This window comes from Miniopterus schreibersii (assembly GCF_964146895.1).
Source record: "Miniopterus schreibersii genome assembly, chromosome: 1".
NCBI classification, from domain to species: Eukaryota; Metazoa; Chordata; class Mammalia; order Chiroptera; family Miniopteridae; genus Miniopterus; species Miniopterus schreibersii.
Genome location: NC_138101.1, coordinates 39,454,040 through 39,474,958, shown reverse-complemented (window position 1 = coordinate 39,474,958; position 20,919 = coordinate 39,454,040). Strand labels below are relative to the sequence as shown.

At 40.0% G+C, this 20,919-nt stretch overlaps 1 protein-coding gene across 10 annotated transcripts in view; it reads right to left on the bottom strand.

The window, feature by feature from the left end:
• Positions 1–20,919, bottom strand: part of RUFY3 (RUN and FYVE domain containing 3) — a 65,578-nt gene that overhangs the window by 29,638 nt on the left and 15,021 nt on the right. For 5 of the 10 annotated variants that reach the window (XR_013998436.1, XM_081132134.1, XM_081132133.1 and 2 more), the window contains exon 2: positions 5,313–5,366. The exons of the other annotated variants lie outside the window; for them this stretch is intronic. Coding sequence is in view for 4 of the 5 variants with exons in the window: in XM_081132134.1 (XP_080988260.1) it covers positions 5,313–5,366 (54 nt within the window). In the remaining variant the exon portion in view is untranslated. The remainder of the gene's footprint in view (positions 1–5,312; positions 5,367–20,919) is intronic. 10 annotated transcript variants of the gene reach the window in all.

The window sequence follows — 20,919 nt, the reverse complement described above, 5'->3', positions numbered from 1 at the left end:
TATGGAATCAAATGTAAATTTTATACATTTAAAAAAAAAAATCTTTATTGATTTCAGAGAGAGGAAAGGAGAGGGAGAGAGAGAGATAGAAACATCAATGATGAGAGAGTCATTGATCGGCTGCAGCCTGCAACCTGGGCATGTGCCCTGACCGGGAATCGAACCCCGACTGCCTAGGATCCTAGGTCGATGCTCAACCGCTGAGCCACGCCCGGCCAGGCTTTATACATATTTTTAAGGCTAAGACAGTAGACATGATATGATATTAATGTAGCATTTCAGGCAGCCTGTAAGTCCAATAGTTTCCTCTGCCACTGATGTACTTCTGTGGAAGTTTTGAGAAACACTGCAGACATACAGCAATAGGAACACTAACAAAAATATGAATAGGTCACTATGGGAATATGCACAGAAAAAAGCTACCTGACCTGGCCCCCTATTTTTTCATTCAGACTTAAGGGGCAGGTATGTAGATATAAATTCTCAGAGGATGAGGATTTTTTTTAAACTTATGTGTGTTCACTCTACAGAATTTTAAGGAAATTAAGAAGCATCCATTAACATGGTTATTAACATTGTACTAAGGGTGCCAGACCAATGTGATTAAAGATGAAGAAATTGGAGACATATAAACTGTAAGAGAGTGGATCAAATACTACTGCTCTCGTACAATCTGATTTTACACCCAGAGAATCAGACAAAATAAACAAAACTTTCTACAAAAATATAATAATTCACAGAGGTGGCAGAGCACAAAATTAGTATATAGAAATCACTAGGAGCTATATATTTGCTAATGGAGGATGAGACTTGTGAGTTCACTCTTAAAGGACAGAAATTAGTCAGGCAAGGAGGGGGGCAGCAGAAGAGCTGGGAAGGGAGGAGGCTGGAAGGAACAGCCTGGGTAAAGGCACAGACGTGTGAAGGAACACAGCATACTAAGAGACGTGAAACAACAAATGCCAGAGGTTTCTGACGCATGTAATGATGAGATAAGAGAAATAGATAAGGGAGAGGCTGCTAAGAGCCTAGTTTAAGGAGTGTGGATTTTACCTTAAAGCCAGTAAAGATTCTAATGTGAGGTATGATGTCACAGGTTTGATGCTAAGAGAAGCCATTCTAGCAGCCTCGGGGGAGATGAATTAGAAGGGTACGGGAACTCAAAACTGAGGCGCCAGGAAGGGTCCGCTGCAACAGCTGAGGAGCACCAGTAAGAAATGGAGCCTCAGAACAGCAGGTGCTGTGTGGAGGAGAGGGAACTAGCTTAGAGGGAAGACCCGGAGGCACAATGCCAGGATTCGGCAGCCTGGTGAGCCCCTGGAAGCGAGGGAGGAGACAGAAAGGTGAGTAACTTCCCCGTCTCCAGTTCTGGTGATTGGATGGATGGTGGTGTGAGTCAGCTTGGTGGGGAACGCAGCAGGGGCCATGGACTAAAAAGACTTGTAGAAACGGCTGTAGCTACAATAACGAACTGTATTACTTGGTCTTCAAATCAAAGTGCAAGAATGTGTGGGTCTTCATCATCTCTCTTCAAGACTGCTAATTCTCACATGAAAAATCTTCAGTAAACTTTACAGTCATGTGGCTCATTTAGTTAACAGTGACGACAGAAACGAACCCAAAGTCAGGCTAGGAGTGACCGTGAGTCACACTGTTCTGCAAAACAATCATCTGAACAAGACCCCATTTTACCTCTTCATAGTGCAATGACTAATGTTCATACAGAGAAATTTTGAAACCCGAGGATATTTTCTTCCATTGAAGGAAGGGAGGGAGAGAAACATCAGTGGGAGACACATCGATTGGTTGCCCCATGAACATACCCCAACCGGGGTCTGGGATTGAACGTGCAACCCACGTATGTGCCCTTGACGGGGAAGTGAACCCGAGACCCTTTGGTGTGTGGGCTGATGCTCTAACTGCTGAGCAACATCAGCCAGGGCTTGAAAATTTTTTATAAATATTTGAAGGAAAAGTAAGTTATACTTTTAAGTACGTTACATTGCACCCAGTTCTTGGCAAAGTGGGGATAATTTGTATGTAACAAAACAGTTAATCTTCAGAATTTCCTGGTTATTTGACAGATCAAAACTTTTATGAGAAACAAAACAGTTGTCATGTAGAGATTTTCCCAACGATACCTAAGAGCATTAATAAGAGATTTAAAATGACAAATTGAGAGGTATAGAAAGGAAAGCTTACTCTATGTTCAGAATGACCGAAGTTTCTTACTCTGTAGGCCCCACTTTTCTCATCTTAAAATCATAATAGGGTTTTGAAGATTAAACAAGTTCACATGTTAAGTATTTAGAAATGCGTGGGTGGACAAACTAAGCACAAATGTTGTTAGCTATTAAATATATTATGGACCTCCATAAATATTATCATTTTAGCTAATTTAAAATAAACCTTTGCTGAATGACTATATGACACAGTGCTAGATGTTAAGAAAATCTCTTAGATATGTTCCTTCCATTTTTCAAGATGGTAGACATCAAATCTTAACCCAAAAGAAAACAGTTCAATGAACCAATGCTTAATCTTGATCAGATAATATTTCACACAGCTGTATTATTTCCCTAATTCAAGTAATGTCCCAATCACTTCAATGCTCAGAGAGATGGGTGGTAATCTGAAGATTCACAGAGTCTGTTTACGAGGCTTATAATAAATATAGAAAGGAATTCAGTATTTAGAGCAAAACTAAGAACATAAATTATGCGTTTTATTCTTTCATTCAATCTTCATAATTTTCTAGCGAATTTCAAAACATGCAGACACAAATTAACAGCATATGCTGAGATGAGAAGTGAAGGTAACTGATCACCCTGAGAAGATGCTTCATGTTCTACTAGACACGAGTTACAGACACTGAATATAAAACCAGCCATCACTGTGAGAAATCAGTCCACCAGAAAAACCTTCAATCCTGCCAAAATTAAAAAACAAACAAATAAAATCTAACGGTTCCAATCTGCAACCTCCTAGAGTTTGTTATTTTAAAAAGCATGTTTTTTAGGAGTCTGGAAGCCAGTGTTAACACTTTATCTATTAAAAACCCATCTGTTATGACACATTCACAGAACAGATAAACAGATTTGAAACAGCTCAGCAGTGAAGGCCTCCTGAAAAGATCCAGGCCAGCTTTCCCAGGGTTGAAACCAGGATCCTTCCCAGACCCAGAGCAGCCCTGCGTGTTACGTGTGGCTAATTCTCCATACTCATATTTATTCTTGCTACAAGTACTCATGAAAACACTCAAAGTTATGTAAGAGTAAAATTCTGGCATCTCACATGACTGACACGAGGCAGAAGTAGAAAATGATATAAAAGACGATAAGGATGAAATGACTCAGAAGTTAACAAGTAAAGCTGCTTCCCTCCCCCATTCTGATTCTTTTAAACTACATTCCAGAAAGGTTTTTCTGTAAACAGTTCTTGGTCATCAATACCATACACCACTTGACTGGGAATCCACTAAGGTCATCAAAGTATTGATACGATTCACATCTTCTGGATTTTTTAATGTGCTCTATCTAGTGTTACAGCTCATCTTACTTTCCTTTTTGATTCTACCCATGACAAGCATTTCCAAAAATTCCAGCAAAAACAAAGTGAGAGAGGCAGCTGACTCTCATAGGAGGCTGGATTCTTGCAGTACTACTCTGCATTAGGAAAAACAGAATTCTATCAGGATTGAGTCATAGAAAAGAATTCTTTAAGAAGGCCATGGGTTAGTTGGCTTTTATGTAGCATTTTTCTTTAGTACCTAGTCTATTAAAGAAGTAGAAACCTTAAACCTGTCTGGTGCCTGGTAAAAAATAATAGCAGCTAACATACAGTAAAAACTCATGGAATGAATCTATACCCTGCTTTTTTTTTTTTAATCATGTCTGTGAACTGTCAACGAACAATACTGACTTTTTCCCCCCATTGAATTATACACAGCTAGTTATATTAAAAGCAGAATCAAGGATGTAATAAAAAGGTAGTTTCACTATGGGAAATGAGATGAAACTCAGGACAATTTACTCATTCAAAGTCAAGTGCTGCAGAGACGCCTGGGCGGCGCTAGAGATGGGAAACTGCACTAGTTGTGTCTGGTGTGACCACCCCAGGTCTGATCTGAATAGCAAGAAGTTTAGGACGATCTCTGCTCTCAAGGATTTTATTCTTAACTAGGACGATACACACAAGAACTAGAGAACGAGGAAAGCGCCTTAAGCTGCGGTTTCCACAGGACCCCAGCGAATGGAGAAGGGAGCATGGGCCCAAGGCTGCAGAGGCACCTGGTGCCCACAGGCCATGACAAGGCCAGTCTGGGCAGAGCGGTGGGTGTGCGCGCTGTAGCTGGCAACCTTTAATTGCTCAGGCAAAGCGAGAGAATGTAAAACGATGTAGTCAAGTGGAGCCAAACTTCAGTTCTTTCTATTTCTATTTTAAACTGTGTAAATCACACCCTGACCGGTTTGGCTCAGTGGTAAGAACATTGGCCTGCGGACTGAAGGGTCCTGGGTTTGATTCTGGCCAAGGGCACGCACCTCAGTTGCAGGCTTGAGCCCCAGCCCCCAGTCAGAACAAGTGCGGGAGGTAATCGATCCATGTGTGTGTGTTTCTCCCCGCCCCCCCCCCCGAAAAGCAATGGAAAAAATGTGTGAATCACCTTGAGTTCCCTGAAATTAGGTGCCAATTACAGAAGAAACAATTACTGGTTTGGGGAACCTTCATACTTTAGAACATACGTGGGACTTTTCAAAGTAATTCCACCAGAAAGGAATGACGACCAAGCTGAAAGCACTTCATGTCATGGAGGTCCTCTCATCAGAGCAACAGTCCAATTACTTTAGATTGCTGGGATATGTTTGTTCTGACTGCTGTGGGATGCACAGAAATATATATGTAACATAAATACGGATATATATATTTTCATGAAGGATAAAAAATTTCACATCTTCCCCACACACAAATGAAAAACACAGCCATAGAAAAGCTTCATCTAATCTTGAAATAAAGTCCCCTTTGAACATGTCATTCAACTATTCCAAGGGAACAGTATAAACACAGATTAATGCCGCTTTCCTTGAAACCACGAGAATAAAGACTTTAAATGCAAGACTCTGGAAACCCTGATCCTGCATGAAGCATCTATACGAAAAATCTGGACACATGCTTACTGCTCCAGTTACTGCCATGGGAAGGAAAACCTAAAGCTAACATTCCCCCTTATGAAAAACAACCAAAAGATGGTAAGAAATTAAAAAAAAAAGAAAGAAAAGAAAACAAGGGCTGAAAGAGGTTGGCGTGGCACGCACCTTCTGTATCATCGCGCATTTGCTCCGCCAAATCTGTCAAATCCTCCCAAGAGTCTTTGCAAACGGCAAAAAGAAAGGAAAAGAAAGATAAAATGTCATGAAAGCCAAGGAAGGAAAGTGCTGTTCAACACAAGGTTTCAAAAAGGGTCACTGAAAGGGAGATCCCCAGACCTCCTTCCACTAGTGCAGAGGTTAACAGTGAGGAGGGCCGGGCTATCCATCCCAAGGGGCACTATGACACTGAGCACAGGTCCCAATCCTATGAAACATGCTTCAAAGCTGAGATTAATAATTTCAAAGTTCCCAATAAAAGGCAGCAAAGGTTCATATCCCATAAAAAAGTAATGCAGATGTTTCCCCCACTGAAAACTCAGAGGTGGCTCTCTGCATTCTAACTGTCCACAGTGTTGACCTCATTCAACATTTATTCTGTCACTTCAGCGAAGCTGAAACACCTGTGGAATATTTTTTAGACTCAGGACAAATATGCTAACTTGTGACTCTTCTTAACAACAACAAAAAGATCTAGAAACCTTTCCCGGTGCTCTCCACCCCCCCCAGTTTTTGTTTCTCAGAACAAAAGGAAGATTTTAATTCAATGAAGACAGATGTTTATTAGATTAAAAGTATAGTACTCTCTCCCCTTATAACAGTCCATGTGAGGCTGAAGGACAGGAAAGAATGTGATTACAAATGTAACAGAAATTTCTTTCTTTCTCTATTTTATTTTTGTTTAAAATATTAAAATGCAGAAATTTCCATCTTAAAGCTGTAAGATCACCATCTATTCTGAAATAAAATTTGAGAGCCTACAGAAAATTAAAAAAAAAATCAGTTAGCTTCATCCTTGGGTAACTCTGAAGCTGTAATTACACACCACTGCGACAGTCATACTTAAACTCACTAAAGCGTGTGAATCTCACAGTGTAGTGCACAGGAAATAAAGAGCAGCTCTTAGAGGGCAAAGCACAACAAAATGAGAAAATGGACAAAGACTATGTTGTCCATGATACGCTTTCCTTCTTGAAAAGTCTGTCACAAAAGCCAGCACAGGGTCTGAAGCAGTATTTTGGAATCACCACCCAGGAAAAGAATTTATCCTTTGTCCTGCTCTCTCACTAGTTTATTAAACAAAGGGGAGGTAAGAGTATATTCTAGTGTCAAATATATAATCAGTTATCCTGCAACACAAATACATAAAAAGTTAAAATTTAAATTTAGATTCAGAAAACAGGGAAGCAGATGTGATATGTGATGTGATGTGGTATGTGATTAAAGAGGAACTTTTTGGAAACTAGATGTATGCAGACCACTGGTTAGGTCAGACACCGAGGGCAGGTAATAGAAAAAGAATGTATCTATACCCTATTACATTTGTACTGTCTCCCAATTCAAAAGTCTAGAAGTTAATGACTTAGAAAACCAATCACAGGAGTACAGCACAGAGAACCAGGATTACATTCCTAAACTTTCATCAACATCCCAAGTAAGTTATTTTAGAACAGAGGTAGGAGAGCATGACAGTTCAGAGAAGCCTGGGTTCGCATCCTAGCCCCACCCCTTACTGGCCGTGTGACCTTGGTTCAGGTACTTCATCTTTTCCCTCAGCCAGTTTCCTCATTTATATAACAGAGAATAAAACAGCACCTATCTTACAGCACTGTTGTGAGGAGTAAGAGTAAACACAGGTCCCAAACCCTTTACCTGAGTATTTTCTGCCTAAATCTATTTTGAAATTCAGGGGGGAAAAATACACACACACACAAATTTTAGAAAGGTAAAATGGTACATCCCGAGACCCACAAACATGCAGAACTAGCAGGGCCTGGGGCAGCACTTCACGATCAAGCACATTAGTATTTCTGCAGGTAATATCCAAATTAAATAGGGTGAATAAAAACTATAAATAGCCTTGCCCTCGCTGATTGCTCAGTTGGTTCGAGTGCCGTCCTGTACAACAAAACGGTGGGTTTCATTCCCAGACAGGGCACATACATGGGTTGCAGGTTAGATCCCTGGCCGGGACACATACAGGAGGCAACTGATTGATGTTTCTCTCTCACAACGATGTTACTCTCTCTCTCTCTCTCTCTCTCTCTCTAAATCAATAGAAACATATCCCCAGGTGAGGAATAATAGATAAATAAATAATAAAAATCTATAAATAGCCTCAAGTAAATTCAGATCATGTTTTAGTACTAAATGAGTTCAGGCAAATTTATGAAAAACACTTTTGGTTTTTAGAGTTTTTTTTGATTTTGCAATTGTGGATCTGTATGTGTAAAGCACTTAGAAAGTGTCCCATACAGAGAGTGCAATGTAAGTGTTAGCTACTATTATTTATAGTAAATTACTGTTAAAATACATTATATAGAGATATATTTATATATAATTATTCCTTGGACAATATGCTATAGATTTATATTTATATGTAGCCTTATAAATTAACAAGAATGACTCTTTTAATCACCGCATTAGTTTGCCTTACAGACTTGCTCTGTGACCTTGTGAAAGTCAGTAAGGTGAATATTCCTATTTTAATCTTTATTTTCTTGAACTATAAACTGTATCTGTCATCTAATGAATTAAAAGTCTACGTTATTAAAGCAAAATATAAAGACCCTCTGAGATCTGTGTGGAGCTCTGGAAAGTGAATTTCTGGGCAGGCATGGGTGGTAAATATGAGGGAATCTCTCCGACTTTCCCCTTGGCTTGTCTGTCTAGAATACTTTTCTGTTCCAGCCAGATGTTTTGTTTTTAAAATAAAATTTAAAGTTGTAAGTGTCAGAGCAATGGAATCAATTTAAAAGAGCTCTCTTCCCCTGAAAGGTAAAAGGTGTGTTTTCCCCTTTAAAGTTGCTCTCCACTTTACCTTGGCATGCTCAGGGTTTTACTGTCATAGAGAATGGGTGCCATGCTGAAAGATTTAAGAAAGATTAAAAAAATTTTTTGCCCTCTGGAATATCTTCAAATTATCAAAACAACAACAAAAAAATCTAATACATTAATCAAAGCAGTGGATGGGTAGTATGGACAACTCTTGTCTCCTCCTCAGAAGATTTCATTTTTCTAGGGATAACACTTTATTGACTTGAGCATGTTTTGCCAGGTCTAAAAAACTATATAACATTAATTTGTATCATTATAATACATATTCACAAATTGTAGAGAGGAGTAATCTAAAGGCTTGCTAGCTGATACAGAAGATAGGACCAGATTAAAATTTTGCTATGGATAATACATAATCCTGAGTTGTACCAATCAGAATTGTGCCAGACGTTGGTCAGTTCTCAGTCAACACACTACCCACAAGAAAAGGAGTGCACCGCTTAGGAATGCCAAGGGGACTGTCACCACATGTGGTGCTGAGACTGGTAATAAGACATCAGGACCACCCTCCACTCCACATACTGTGATTAAATGGTCAAAAACGTTGCACCTAACTGACTATAAGATGTATATGAACACAGACATTTTTTAAAGTCAAGAGATGAGACAATACTGGAACTCTATAAGGACCCCAAATTAGGAAGCATAGCTTATTTGAGGCTCACTTAGCTATTTTCTTGGCTATCATTCTGTTTTAGGTCTAAGAATGAATAAATCAGCCCACTAATTTATGTAGCTCTGGAAATATTTAATTGGGTTGGACTGCAAAATATTTGTACAGTAAGTACATGGTGACTCAATGACGACAGCATTGTGGTCTGGGAGAAGGGCGCTGGCTTTTACATTGAGACGGACCTGGGATGGCGGGGCCACTATTCTAACAAGGCCTTGGGCTCTGCCTAGTCACTTCTTTTTTCTTTGGATGAGGGAACTGGCTGAAGCTCCTTCCCTCTTGAGAAGCCTGAGAAACAGCACTTAAATGGCCACCCCATTGTTTATGCACCTCGCCACTGCTTATGGACACATGGTTGTGAGATCTCTCTTCTTCCTCATATATTCTTTATACAGGAGTATTATTACTATAGACAACAGAGTTACAGTTAAATTTAGAGACAAATGTGAGGCTAGGTGTCTTTTATTTAAAATGATACTTTTTAAGTTTATTAGCTTCTTGAGGGAAAGTCTTCCTGAAGCCCCAACTACAGATGACAGATAACTCTTTGAAGGACTTTGCGAAAATAAAAGCTAACAAATTTAAAGTACTTAGCACATCATAGATACTTAATGTTACCTTTACCATTTACAAGACACAACGTGTGCCCAGTATTCAGATTTGGCTACAAACTGTATTCTTCTATGTGCCATAATTATTCAAAGAAAACAGAGGAAATGGGATTGAAAAACAAAACTAAATACTGAACACAGGGAAAAAAATAAGTCCCTGTAAGCAGACCAAAGGACAAATTTAATAGCTGAGGGCCTGTTAAACTAACAGTAATATAGTTAGCTTGGTAACATGATAAAAATTAACAAATGAACAGTCAAGTTAATTTTTTTAAATGCCAAGAGGTCCTGTTCTAATAAATCAGTAACATAGTTCAAGGTCTATCTTCTCCCCATAGTACAGTAAAAACAAAAATATCAGCAAAGAAATACAAATGGTCCTGGAATAAGTAACATTAAATTATTCTGATACTGTGATTTATAGTAAGAGATATTCAGTTTTCATCCCCAGTACCTGATGAAAGGGTTCCTGAATCTCTTGTAAATTCCTAAGTGATAAGAGCACAAGGAGCATCTTTTGTCTGAGCAAGTCAACTCGGGGTAAGCTCCTGAATGTTTCCTGCACAGCGCCGTAATCAGAAGCTTGGAATTTTCAGTCCTGCCCCCAACTTCTCTAGAAAGGGGAGGGGACCTGGAAATGGAGTGTATAATTGATCATGCCTCCATAAAATCTCAACAGTGCGGGGATCCAAAGCTCTCAGGTTGGTGAACGCATCCACAGACTGGGAGGGTGACCTATCCCAATTCCACAGGAACAGAAGCACCAGGCCCTCCCAGGCTTGAGACTCTCCCAGACATCACTGTACGTATCTCTTTATCGGGCTGTTCATCTGTATTCTTTAGCATATTCTTCAATAAATTGGCAACTGTAAATGTTTCCGAGTTCTGTGAGCTCTTCTAGCAAATAATCAAATTCAAGGGGGAGAATGTCATGGGAAGCTCTGATTTGTAGCCAAGTAGGACAAAAATTGTGAGTACCCTGGGGGACTACTACTTCTGATTGGCATTGGAAGTGGGAAGGCAGTCTCATGTGGGGTCTGACGCTATCTCCAGGTAGAGTCAGAATTAAGTTGTAGGATACCCAGCTGGTGCTCCAGAACTGCTTGGTGTTGGAAAAACCCCACACATTTGGTGACTAGAGTGTCAGAAGTGAAGTGTTCTGTGTGAAAGTAAAGGAGAAAGACACAGGAGAACTACAGGTTTTTTCAATGCAGTTATCAACACTTGAGCCATTTCATATTTACTGAGCATGCATGGTGGGCAAAGGCCTTTATAAGGCAGTTAGTACAGTCAGTTTGTACAGAAGTTATAAAGATGAAATGCCCATAGACATTGTCCTCAGGAAAACTAAGTAACTGTGACACAAGGTCAGATGGGAATGGTATTAGAGAGACAGAGGAGATTAAAAAATAGATTCCTAAGTCAGGTGAGCAGATAAAAGAGATACCTAAGTCAGGTGAGCAGGGAGGTGACACTGGAAGGCTAGGGAGGAAAGGCCCTGATGGGGAGTGAGGGGAAAAGGAAAAGCCTCCCCCCACCCCTCACAGGTAGACCCTTGGCTCTCTTGCCTGAATGGCTCCAATGGCAGAGATAATGCCTCTGATACACCTCAACTGGGGAGCTGCTGCCCACAGGAATAGACCTTAAGGGATTCTCAGAAGAAATGCAGTATTTCTAATACACACCCTAGGTTTCACAGCTCTAGGAGAAAGAAAAAAGAAATCTCAGCAGTATTTTCATCCCAGAAAGCAAATTCTAGCTAACTTAGAGAAGCATGAAATTTTCTCATTGTACATTAAAACTCATTCTCTTCTGCTTTGGACACTGGCACCAGCTTAAAGAAAAAACCCCAGATGTAACAGTATCATGCAGTTTACAGTTGCTGAATGAACTGTTCTAAAAACCGCAACTGTTTCCTTTGGAAAGTTCAGATTTTAATACAGTGTGAGAAACCACAACCAAGTGCAGCAGCGAATGAGTTGTAAAGAAGTAGCCTATGTGAAAGTTCATGATACCATGCTATTAAAATTTTTAAAAAATGTTTACCGCAGCTTGGAAACTGTTACAAAAATTAAAATACATGGCTATTTGACCCAGAAATTCCACTTCTGAAAGTGCAGTGGTCAAGTGTTCAAGCTATAAACATTAATGATGTATCAAAGCTGCTGGTAGAAGCTGGATTTAGAAACAACCTAAATGCCTGTAATAGGGGAGCCAAAGACACCATGTCACATACAAATAACTGAAGACATTAAGTAAGGTGATACAGATTTCCATGTACTGATGTGGAAAGACACTGCAGAGGAAAAATGACAGGTCACACAACATGGGTATGGTGTACCTTTACATGCATATAATTACATGAGCCTGTAAGGGAACTCTGTGTGTATACATTAAAAAAAGATTATCTGGTGATAGAATTTTAGATGAATTATACTACTTTGTATAATACAATTTCCTATAACTAGAAAAATAAAGTCTTCATCAGAATACATACATAACAATACTAAATATATTTTCTAAAAGAACCCAATTATTGTCAACACACTGACATACACATTTTATTTTGGGAATATTTAATTACGATGAAAAATATATAGTGACTTAGGGGCCACTTAGCAGCAAGTTTGCCTGTTTCTCCCTACTCTTGCTTCTAGATCATTAATCCTTCTATATGTTCTCTGGGAAATTCAAATACCAAAAGTTGTAAGGTAACAGATTTTAGCATTTACTCCCCTGTACTCAAAAGCAGCTTCATAGCAGTCACAGTGGATTGGTAGGGGTTAGAGGAACCACAATGAAAAACTGTGTCCCATGACATTCTCCACTTCCCTCTAAAAAAGAGGTACTACTGAAAAACCAAAACTACTCAGAACCACAACTGAGGAGCAGAGAATACTCTGGGTGCTCTCAAATGACAGCATCTGCTCTTTTTCCGGCGAGGTCTCATAGGCACCCAGGCCGGGGAACCCGACAACTTGCATTCCAATCTGAGCTCCACCACGGAGTAGTAGTTATCTAATCTGGTACAGACAGCATTTACCTCTGGAAAATGATAAATATGTCCGCGGTTAGCTTAGGACAAATGGCCTTCTGGTGTTGGAAGCTGAAACCCAAGAAGAGTTAAAGTGAACTCCATGAAGAAAGATACAAATTAAAGATTCAAGTAAAAGCTCCATTCTAAGAAGGCCCAGAACAGGCTCACCAATAGAATGACGGTAAGGCACTGTGATTAATGATAGGGTCATAAAGCGGACGCCAGTGCAGGAGTATTGAAGAGCAGGGAAGAAACTGAAAGTAGACCTGAAATGGGAAAGAGGAAGCTGTTAAGAGGTCAGCTCAGAGGCACCATGCACCTCTTGTGTGGTTTAAATGTGAACTACGGATCAAATGCCATTCCCAGTTTTTTTCTCTTGTTTTGGGATTTTATAAAATCCCAGGGGCAGGTGGGTAACACTTACCTTGAAAGGGTGTCTAGCTAGGCTATTCCCAGGGCGCAGCGAAAAGAAGAAATGAACTTTGTCCAAAGAACTTTGCCCCTAGGTGCCTGAGATGGTATAAAAAGCTACGATCTCCTTGCTTTGTGAAGATCACAAAGATGCCTTGTGCTCATATAATCACAACAACTCCGGGAACTCAACAATGTAAATCTGAGGCTAACTGGGCTGGTGGCAACAAATGTTCCCGTAATCTCACCAAGGGCAGATGACAGAAGACATACCACACTGAAAGAAAAGAATAACATGATACTGTGCAAAAAAAAAAAAAAAAAAGACTCCTAATGACTCAGGTTTTATTTTCTGAACTCTTAGGAAAGGAGGAAATCAACTGCTGTACCAACTGCATCTGTGCAGCAGACACTGTGGGCAGTGTAGACACTGCAGGCAGCATTTGGACAGCTTTGAAAACAAAGCACAGCAGTAAGTAAACACGGGTCCGTGACCTGGAAAAACTCAATGTCTGCTAGAAATATGTAAAAATTATATTGGGAATCGAATCCAAAGCAGCAGTTCCACTTTTAAGCCATTGATCCTGTTCATGGATATGTGAAACTCTGTCACAGAAGGTGCTTAATAAATGAGTCGGGTGGATGGAGGATTGATTGCACACCTAGTTTCCATAAAGCTTCTTTCTTTTATAAAATTGCATTTCTCCTGATTATATTAATATATGCTCTTGTAGAGTATTTGCTAAGTGAAATAAGCCAGTCAGAGAAAGGCAAGTACCACATGATCTCACTCATATGTGGAATCTAATGAACAAAATAAACCAATGACCAAATAGATACAGAGACATAGAAGCATGGAACAGACTGAGGGATCTCAGAGGGAAGGGGGCTGAGGAGAGGGGAAGAGATTAACCAAAGAACTTATGTGCATAACCTTTGGCCATAGACAGTAGTGCAGTGAAGACCTGGGGGGGTGGGGGTGGGGGAGAGAACAGATGAGAGGTGGAGGGGGTCAATGGGGGGAAAAAGGGGGACATCTGTAATACTTTCAACAATAATGATAAATAAATAAAATTGCATTTTTCCTAATTATGTTAATATATGCCCTTGTAGAGTATTTGGAAGACTTAAAGAAGTATAAAGAATATCATAAAAATCACCTGTAGTTCCTGTCCAGAAATAATCACTTTTTACATTTTTGGTACATTTCCCTTTATACTTGTGTGTATGTGTTGTACCTACATTTATAACAAATTATGATCACAGTGTACATGTAGCTTGGGAGACAGCTTTTAAAACTTACTATATTTTAAATAACCTATGCCATGAAATATTCTTCTTCAACACCATTTTTAGTGATTGTTGTATAGATGTTCTACAATTTATTGAACAATTTCCCTGTTAGGCTATTTAAGTTGCTTTTAAGATTCTGCTACAATACATCATAATGCTATGATAAACACACCTATGCAACCTTTCCCTTATCTCTCTGATTATTTCCTTAGGATCGATGTCTGGTATAATCACTGGGAATTACTTTTTTAAGGTTCCTGATTCACACCGATGAACTGATTTCCACAAAGGCTGCACCAATGTATACTCTACTACCAGAGCCCAAGCCCGAGTCTCCTTATACTTTCATCAGCACTAAATATTATTCATGGATATTTTAAACAACAGCAAATTATATTACACTAAAGTGCTATATTCTAAACAAGATACAGTGCATCTGGAATATGAGATACATGAATAAAAAGAAAGAAAAATTTAAAAACCTAGAAACCATAAGTTGTGTGCAACACAGAGGGAAGGTATTCTAATTCTCTTTTCTTCGAAAATGAATGATTTTCTGGGGTTATGGGGCACTACTGAGTTCACCTCAAGTATGTTGGGTATGTACCATAAACAGTACACAGTACTGAGGCCTTCTGAAGAGGAATTGCACAGATTAAAAATGTCACTGGAGCCCGGCTGGGCGTGGCTCAGCGGTTGGGCGTCGACTAGGATCCAGGCGATCATCGGGGTTCGATTCCCGGTCAGGGCACATGCCCGGGTTGCGGGCTGCAGCCGATCAATGACTCATCATTGATGTTTCTAGCTCTCTCTCTCCCTCTCCTTTCCTCTCTCTGAAATCAATAGAGATGTATTTGAAAGAAAAAAAAAAAAAAATGTCACTGGAGGCGATTCCAAGCACATTGGATCAAGTGATACAGACAGCTCCCAATGACTCAGGAGATGAGGGTGCTGGGTTGTTGGAGGTCCCCCTTTCCTGATTTAATGTCAACATGATGGGTATCAAGAGGGAACAGGTAACAAGAACAATCAGGGTTTGGGTGAAGTACAGAATTGACTGCTGCCCAGAGTAGGTAAATGTTGAAAAGGAGTTAGAAAAACACTGGGTAAGCAAGATCACCCAAAGAAAGGCATGGGAATGTGTGGCTAAAGAGCAAGGTTTAAATTCAGTTACTACCTCAAAAAAATCCATACTCATGAACATTATTGCTACCACAAACAGCTTTTCCTATCGTTCTCTATGCCCACTTGAGGAGCATTTTCAGTTTAGCCCATCGAGGTGCTGTCAGCCTCAGCAGTGTTTGCTGTCTGGCAATGGTGCACAGCTATGGAAGTATCTCCACACACTTTGAGTGGAAAGAGGGAAAGGAAAACAAGAGCATAAAAAGCAAAGGTCTCTGATTAATTGATGGCAATCAGAAAGCCAGCCCCAAACAGCATGCTTTTGGCCTCACTTGAATGCTCACTGGCCAATGCTGGAAACATGTCACCAGAGGCCGGGAAGAAGACATCCCTTACTGTGTAAACATCTATTGCTGGACATGTATTCACTGGATTCAGGCACAGGAGTGCTGCGTCACGGGCTGCACCCTGGCCGCCTGTGCTTGAACCCTGCCTCTACCACTTACTACATACCCTCGAATGCCAATCTGAGCACTACATGCTTATTATCTTCTTTGAAGTGAAAACAGGAAGTGTAATCACACATGAGTATGTTACTGATGCTCAATATTAAGGGTAACAGTTGTTTTGTTTTCTGTTTACCCACTGTTAAAACACTTCGGATTTTAATGTTAAAAATTAACAATGTACACAGCCAGAAGAGAAAAAAAATCTACTACCCCTAACATTTTTGCCCCTAGTAGAGCATGTGGATTTATTAATATTTCTAATCCAAAAGGTGAAAATTAAATGGAAAGGAAATTAGGAAAAAGGCAGAAAATATATACTGAAAATCTTTCAGTTGTGGCATTGGAGTCTCTCTGCAACTGCTGTCTCCCTACCTCCCCCGCTGCATCCCCTCCAGTTAATGCTGATGACTACTGCATATCTTTTAGATCAGAGCTCAAACATTACTTCAACTGGAAATCTTCCCTGGAGCTCCCTAAGGCAAGATTTTTGGTTCTATAACACTGCACTACAAGGACCGCCACTGTACTTGTCTGAAGTACCCCACCCCCTACTCATCAGTTAAGACCCTCTTGCATCTTTGAACAACTGGTTTGTCAGTTGGATGCTTCCTTTGGCTCTAAGTTGCAGAATGTGCACAAGTGTTGGAAGGCATCGGCTGGAATTCCACACAATGACTACTGTTTAAAACAGCCTTTAGGGATGAAAGATACACTTTTAGAAACCTATCAAGAAGTCTTTTAGCAAATGCCTCAAGTTGCATATTTTGTTCTAAAAAGTATTCCTATCCATTTTAAAAGTCATGCAATGTGAAATATTCCCTTAATTATAAAATCCAGTGTATTACTGTCTTAAAAATAGTTCTGAACAATTTTAGTACTTTGAATATGTTTGTTTTTTGAGTAAGATTCCTATAAGTGAGCAAAAGTGAGGTGCCTGGTTCATGTAAGCATTTGTAACAGTGCTGTTTGAATTCATGGAGAAATCTGTGACAGAAAATTTACAAGGGCTGCAACCTTGAGTGGCACTCACCGAGGACCCAGCTTGCTCACTGTGCTTGCTCACTTAGGACCTAGCACAGTGTGGGGCGTAAATTATGAGTGGATACTTCAACGTATGTTGAATGAAGGGCTGAAAGTCTGATCTTATGATAATAACGGCATGTTTTTAAATCATTACTTTTTTTCCTTTGGGGGTTCTAATGAACACTAAGGATTTTCCCCCCAAGAAAAAAACCCCCCAAAACACAGATATAAGATTTTACATATAATTTTAGGATCATGGATCCCAGGATTAAAAGCCCTGCACCAGCCCTAGCCAGTCTGGCTCAGTGGTTAGAGGGTGAGCCTGCAGACTGAAGGGTCCCAGGTTTGATTCCGGCCAGGGGCAAGTCCCTGGTCAGGGCACGTGCTGGAGGCAACAAATTGATGTGTCTCTTTCCCACCAATGTTTCTCTCTCTCCCTTCCACTCTCTCTGAAAAGCAATGGAAAAAATATCCTCAGGTGAGGATTAAAAAAACAAAAACCCTGCACCAGACTGTAGTGAATTTTTGGTAAACAGCCATTTGGCTTCACCTACCAAAATGCCCACTGGGATGTGCACTTTTTTCACAGACACACACCCAGTTCCCAGGCAGGCTGGGGTTATACTAGCATGCAGTAACACTGGTGAGTAAAAGCGCCTTAGTAAAGGTTACTGGAGTTACCTCAGCACCACTCACTCCCCAGTCACTGAGTAACAAACACTCTCCGTTTCATCTTCGGGGGTTTTCCTTGCTTATACCCTATGGGCAGAGTACTCCCTACTGAGTGGAAAAACCTGCACACATCCTATCCTTTGGGAAATGTTATCACTCTAAGTGCTGTTTGGCTTTGAATTCCACATCCCGGTTCCTAAGAAACAGGGTTGTCCTTTGGCAACTAAGTAGTTCACACTTGCTTTATATTTTCAGCAGCCTCTGACATTTTTGTTTCATCTTTTTACCTTGATGGTGAACTGAGAGGGCAAGGGCTGTTTTTCGAGTCCCTAGAACTGGACTTTGCATCAAGGGATGCCCAATAAATACTCCTGACCAACTGACAGACCAAAACACATTCCTTGTATGTAGTGTATACTCACAGATGTTTCATATAAGCTCTCTCTTTACACATTATAGTATAAATGTCAGATATCCTAAGAGAACAGTAAAACAAAACACAACTACCAGCGGGAAACTGCAGAGTTGTGCAACAACATGTATGAAGTCTGCCATCATGTAGTTCTCTACACTAACCCTAAAGCAAAAGACGTGAGCAAAGGTTCTCTTCTCAATGTGTCTGTCCAATAGATCATTCCTTTTTTCTTTAATCCTCACTCGAGAATCTTTTTTCCACTGCTTTTCAGAGAGAGTGGGAGAGGGAGAAAGAGAAAGAAAGAGAGAGAGAGAGAGACATCAATTGGTTGCTTCTCACACGTACCCAGACCAGGGTCAGGGATCAAGCCTGCAACTGAGATATATGCCATTCGCTGGAATCAAACCCGGGACCCTTCAGTCTGCGGGCTGACGCTCTTAACCAGAGCCAAACCATCAAGGCCAATATATCACTTCTTCAGTCTGTCTCTTATTATTTGAGAAGTTTTCTAAGTCAAAAAAGTAATTTGAAAGCTTATAGTTGTCTTTGTAACCAAATGATATATTTTACTGTATTAAATTGATCACCCTGCATCACCTCTCAATATCAGAGTCCCCAACTTTAAAAGAAGGTTAATATGAAAATCAAGTATTTCTTGATAACTGAGTTTTATTTTTAACCAATTATTTTCTTGTTTATGGAGGTCCAAGAAAAGACAATGCTAAAACATGAACTTAAGCTACTAATGTTCACCTTAAGACTGTTCCCGAAGGTTAGATACAAAGACAGAAATAGCCTGCCTGGTGTGGCTCAGCGGTTGAGCATCAACCTATGAGCCGGGACATCGAGGTTTGATTCCTGGTCAAGGCAAATGCCCGGGCTGAGGGCTCGTCCCCAGCAGGAGGTGTGCAGGAGGCAGTCAATCAATGACTCTCATTGTTGATGTTTTTTTCTCTCTCTCTCCCCCTCTCCCTTCCTCTCTCTGAAATCAATAAAGACATATTTAAAAATAAATAAGTAAATGAATGAATGAATGAAGACAGATATAGACATTAAAATGGTAGTGTATTTAGGAATCTGGCTTCAATTGTTACAATTCAAACTCCTCCTCCATGAGTAACTATTACACAAATAACTAATGTTTATAGGATGCTTTCCATTAATTATCTCATTTAACCTTCTTAACTTACTTTCAGGCAGGTGCCACTCCTAACTACTTGCTACTCCCCAGCTCAGCCAGCTCACTGTGCACTGTTTGAAATGCGCTCGTCCTATCTGCTTGATCACCTAGTTATTACACATGGACCAGCCCAAGTCTCATTTATTGGATGAAGCCTTTCCTGACATTTCCTCCCCTGTGGAATCATCCTAGGTTTTTGTCTTTAGGGTAAATTTACTTACAATGAAAGATTTATAGACTTGCTCCTGGTTTTTAAAAAAAGTGTATTAAAAAAAACAGAGATAACCTCCCCGACCATCAATAGCATTAAAATAATGAAGTGAATGTTTTTATTCTCTTGTGTTTAAGGGTTAAGCTGGGCAGAAACTCTAGGTTCAGGCCTACATTGTGGGCTGCACAGTGAAGGGCAGGAACTCTGTTTTCAGAAAACAGAAGTTGGAAACCACGAAGCTTTTATTGCTGAGGCTACACTGTCTATATTATTGTTTTAAGAGGGTACATTATGCTTTTTGCCCACTTTCTCTTGTGGAGTCAGGGGTCCCCACTGCAGGACCTGTGTGGTTAGATGTCTTTCCCTCTATGGACGAGCCGGGAAGCACTCTATGAATACTCCTGCGTGTCTAGGCACCAGGTGCTCCATTTTGTCAACAGGTGAGATTCACTTTATCACTGGCCTGGTGGCCACCACTTAAATGCTGACACCTGAATTAAACCTGTCACTAGTATTAATGTTAAAGCAGACATTTCTTAGGTCCAAATGACTGTACATCCAGAACTGGCCAGTGGAGCAAGGAAATAAAACGACATGGTTTCCTAGGTCACCAAACCTATAGATGCTTTCCTGGGCCTGGGCTTTCTTCTATTATTTCCATTCCTAACCATTTGAAATTCTTGCCTCTCTTGCCAAATTTAAGGCAAAATTCATTGTCAGCATTTTTCTATTTCCCTCCACATCCTCTATAGTTGATTCTAAGAGGTGGGAACTTCTCATTTTTTTGTTTACTATAATCAAAGATGTGCCACTTATAGTTTAGGTTGCAGTCCTCATACAGTTTCTGTCACAGATTTGTTACAAATGCTTACAAAAATCAAATAGCTCACTTCTGCTCAAAAAACCAAATATATACTCAAAGTACTAACACTGTTCAAAACTATTTTCGAGACAGTGATACAATGGATTTTACAATTAAGGGAATATCTCACATTGAATAACTTTCAACACATATGGGAATATTTTTTAAAGCAAAATATGCAAATTGAGGCATTTGCTAAAAAGACTTCTTGGTAGTCTGCTAAAAATGTATTTTTCATTTTCATCCCTAAAGACTGTTTTAAACAGTACTGTCACTGTATGGAATTCCAGCTGATGTCTTCTAACCTTGTGCATTCTGTAACTTAGCGCTAAAGGAAGTGTTCAACTGACAAACCAAAGAAGCAGAGTATCTTTAAAAACTACTTAAACACTGCCCTCAAAGACACACCCCAAATGACTGCTTTGTGTCCTGTGATGTTAACCCTCTCTAGTACTTACCCAAGGCTAAGTCTAACTGGGGAAAAAAAAAAGTTTATCGACACAACGGGTGAAATCTGAGTCATGGAAAGATGGCAAGGCAAGGCAAAGGGCAGGAAATCACTTTTTCCTAATGCAGTCTGCTATGTGCAATTCGCCTTCTGCTCCCCGCCGGGCAGCTGATATGCCTAAACATCAGGAAGGTGTTTATGAGGAATCTCTCTCATTTGTGAGCATTTCTGTCTTCATTATTTTAAGGGTA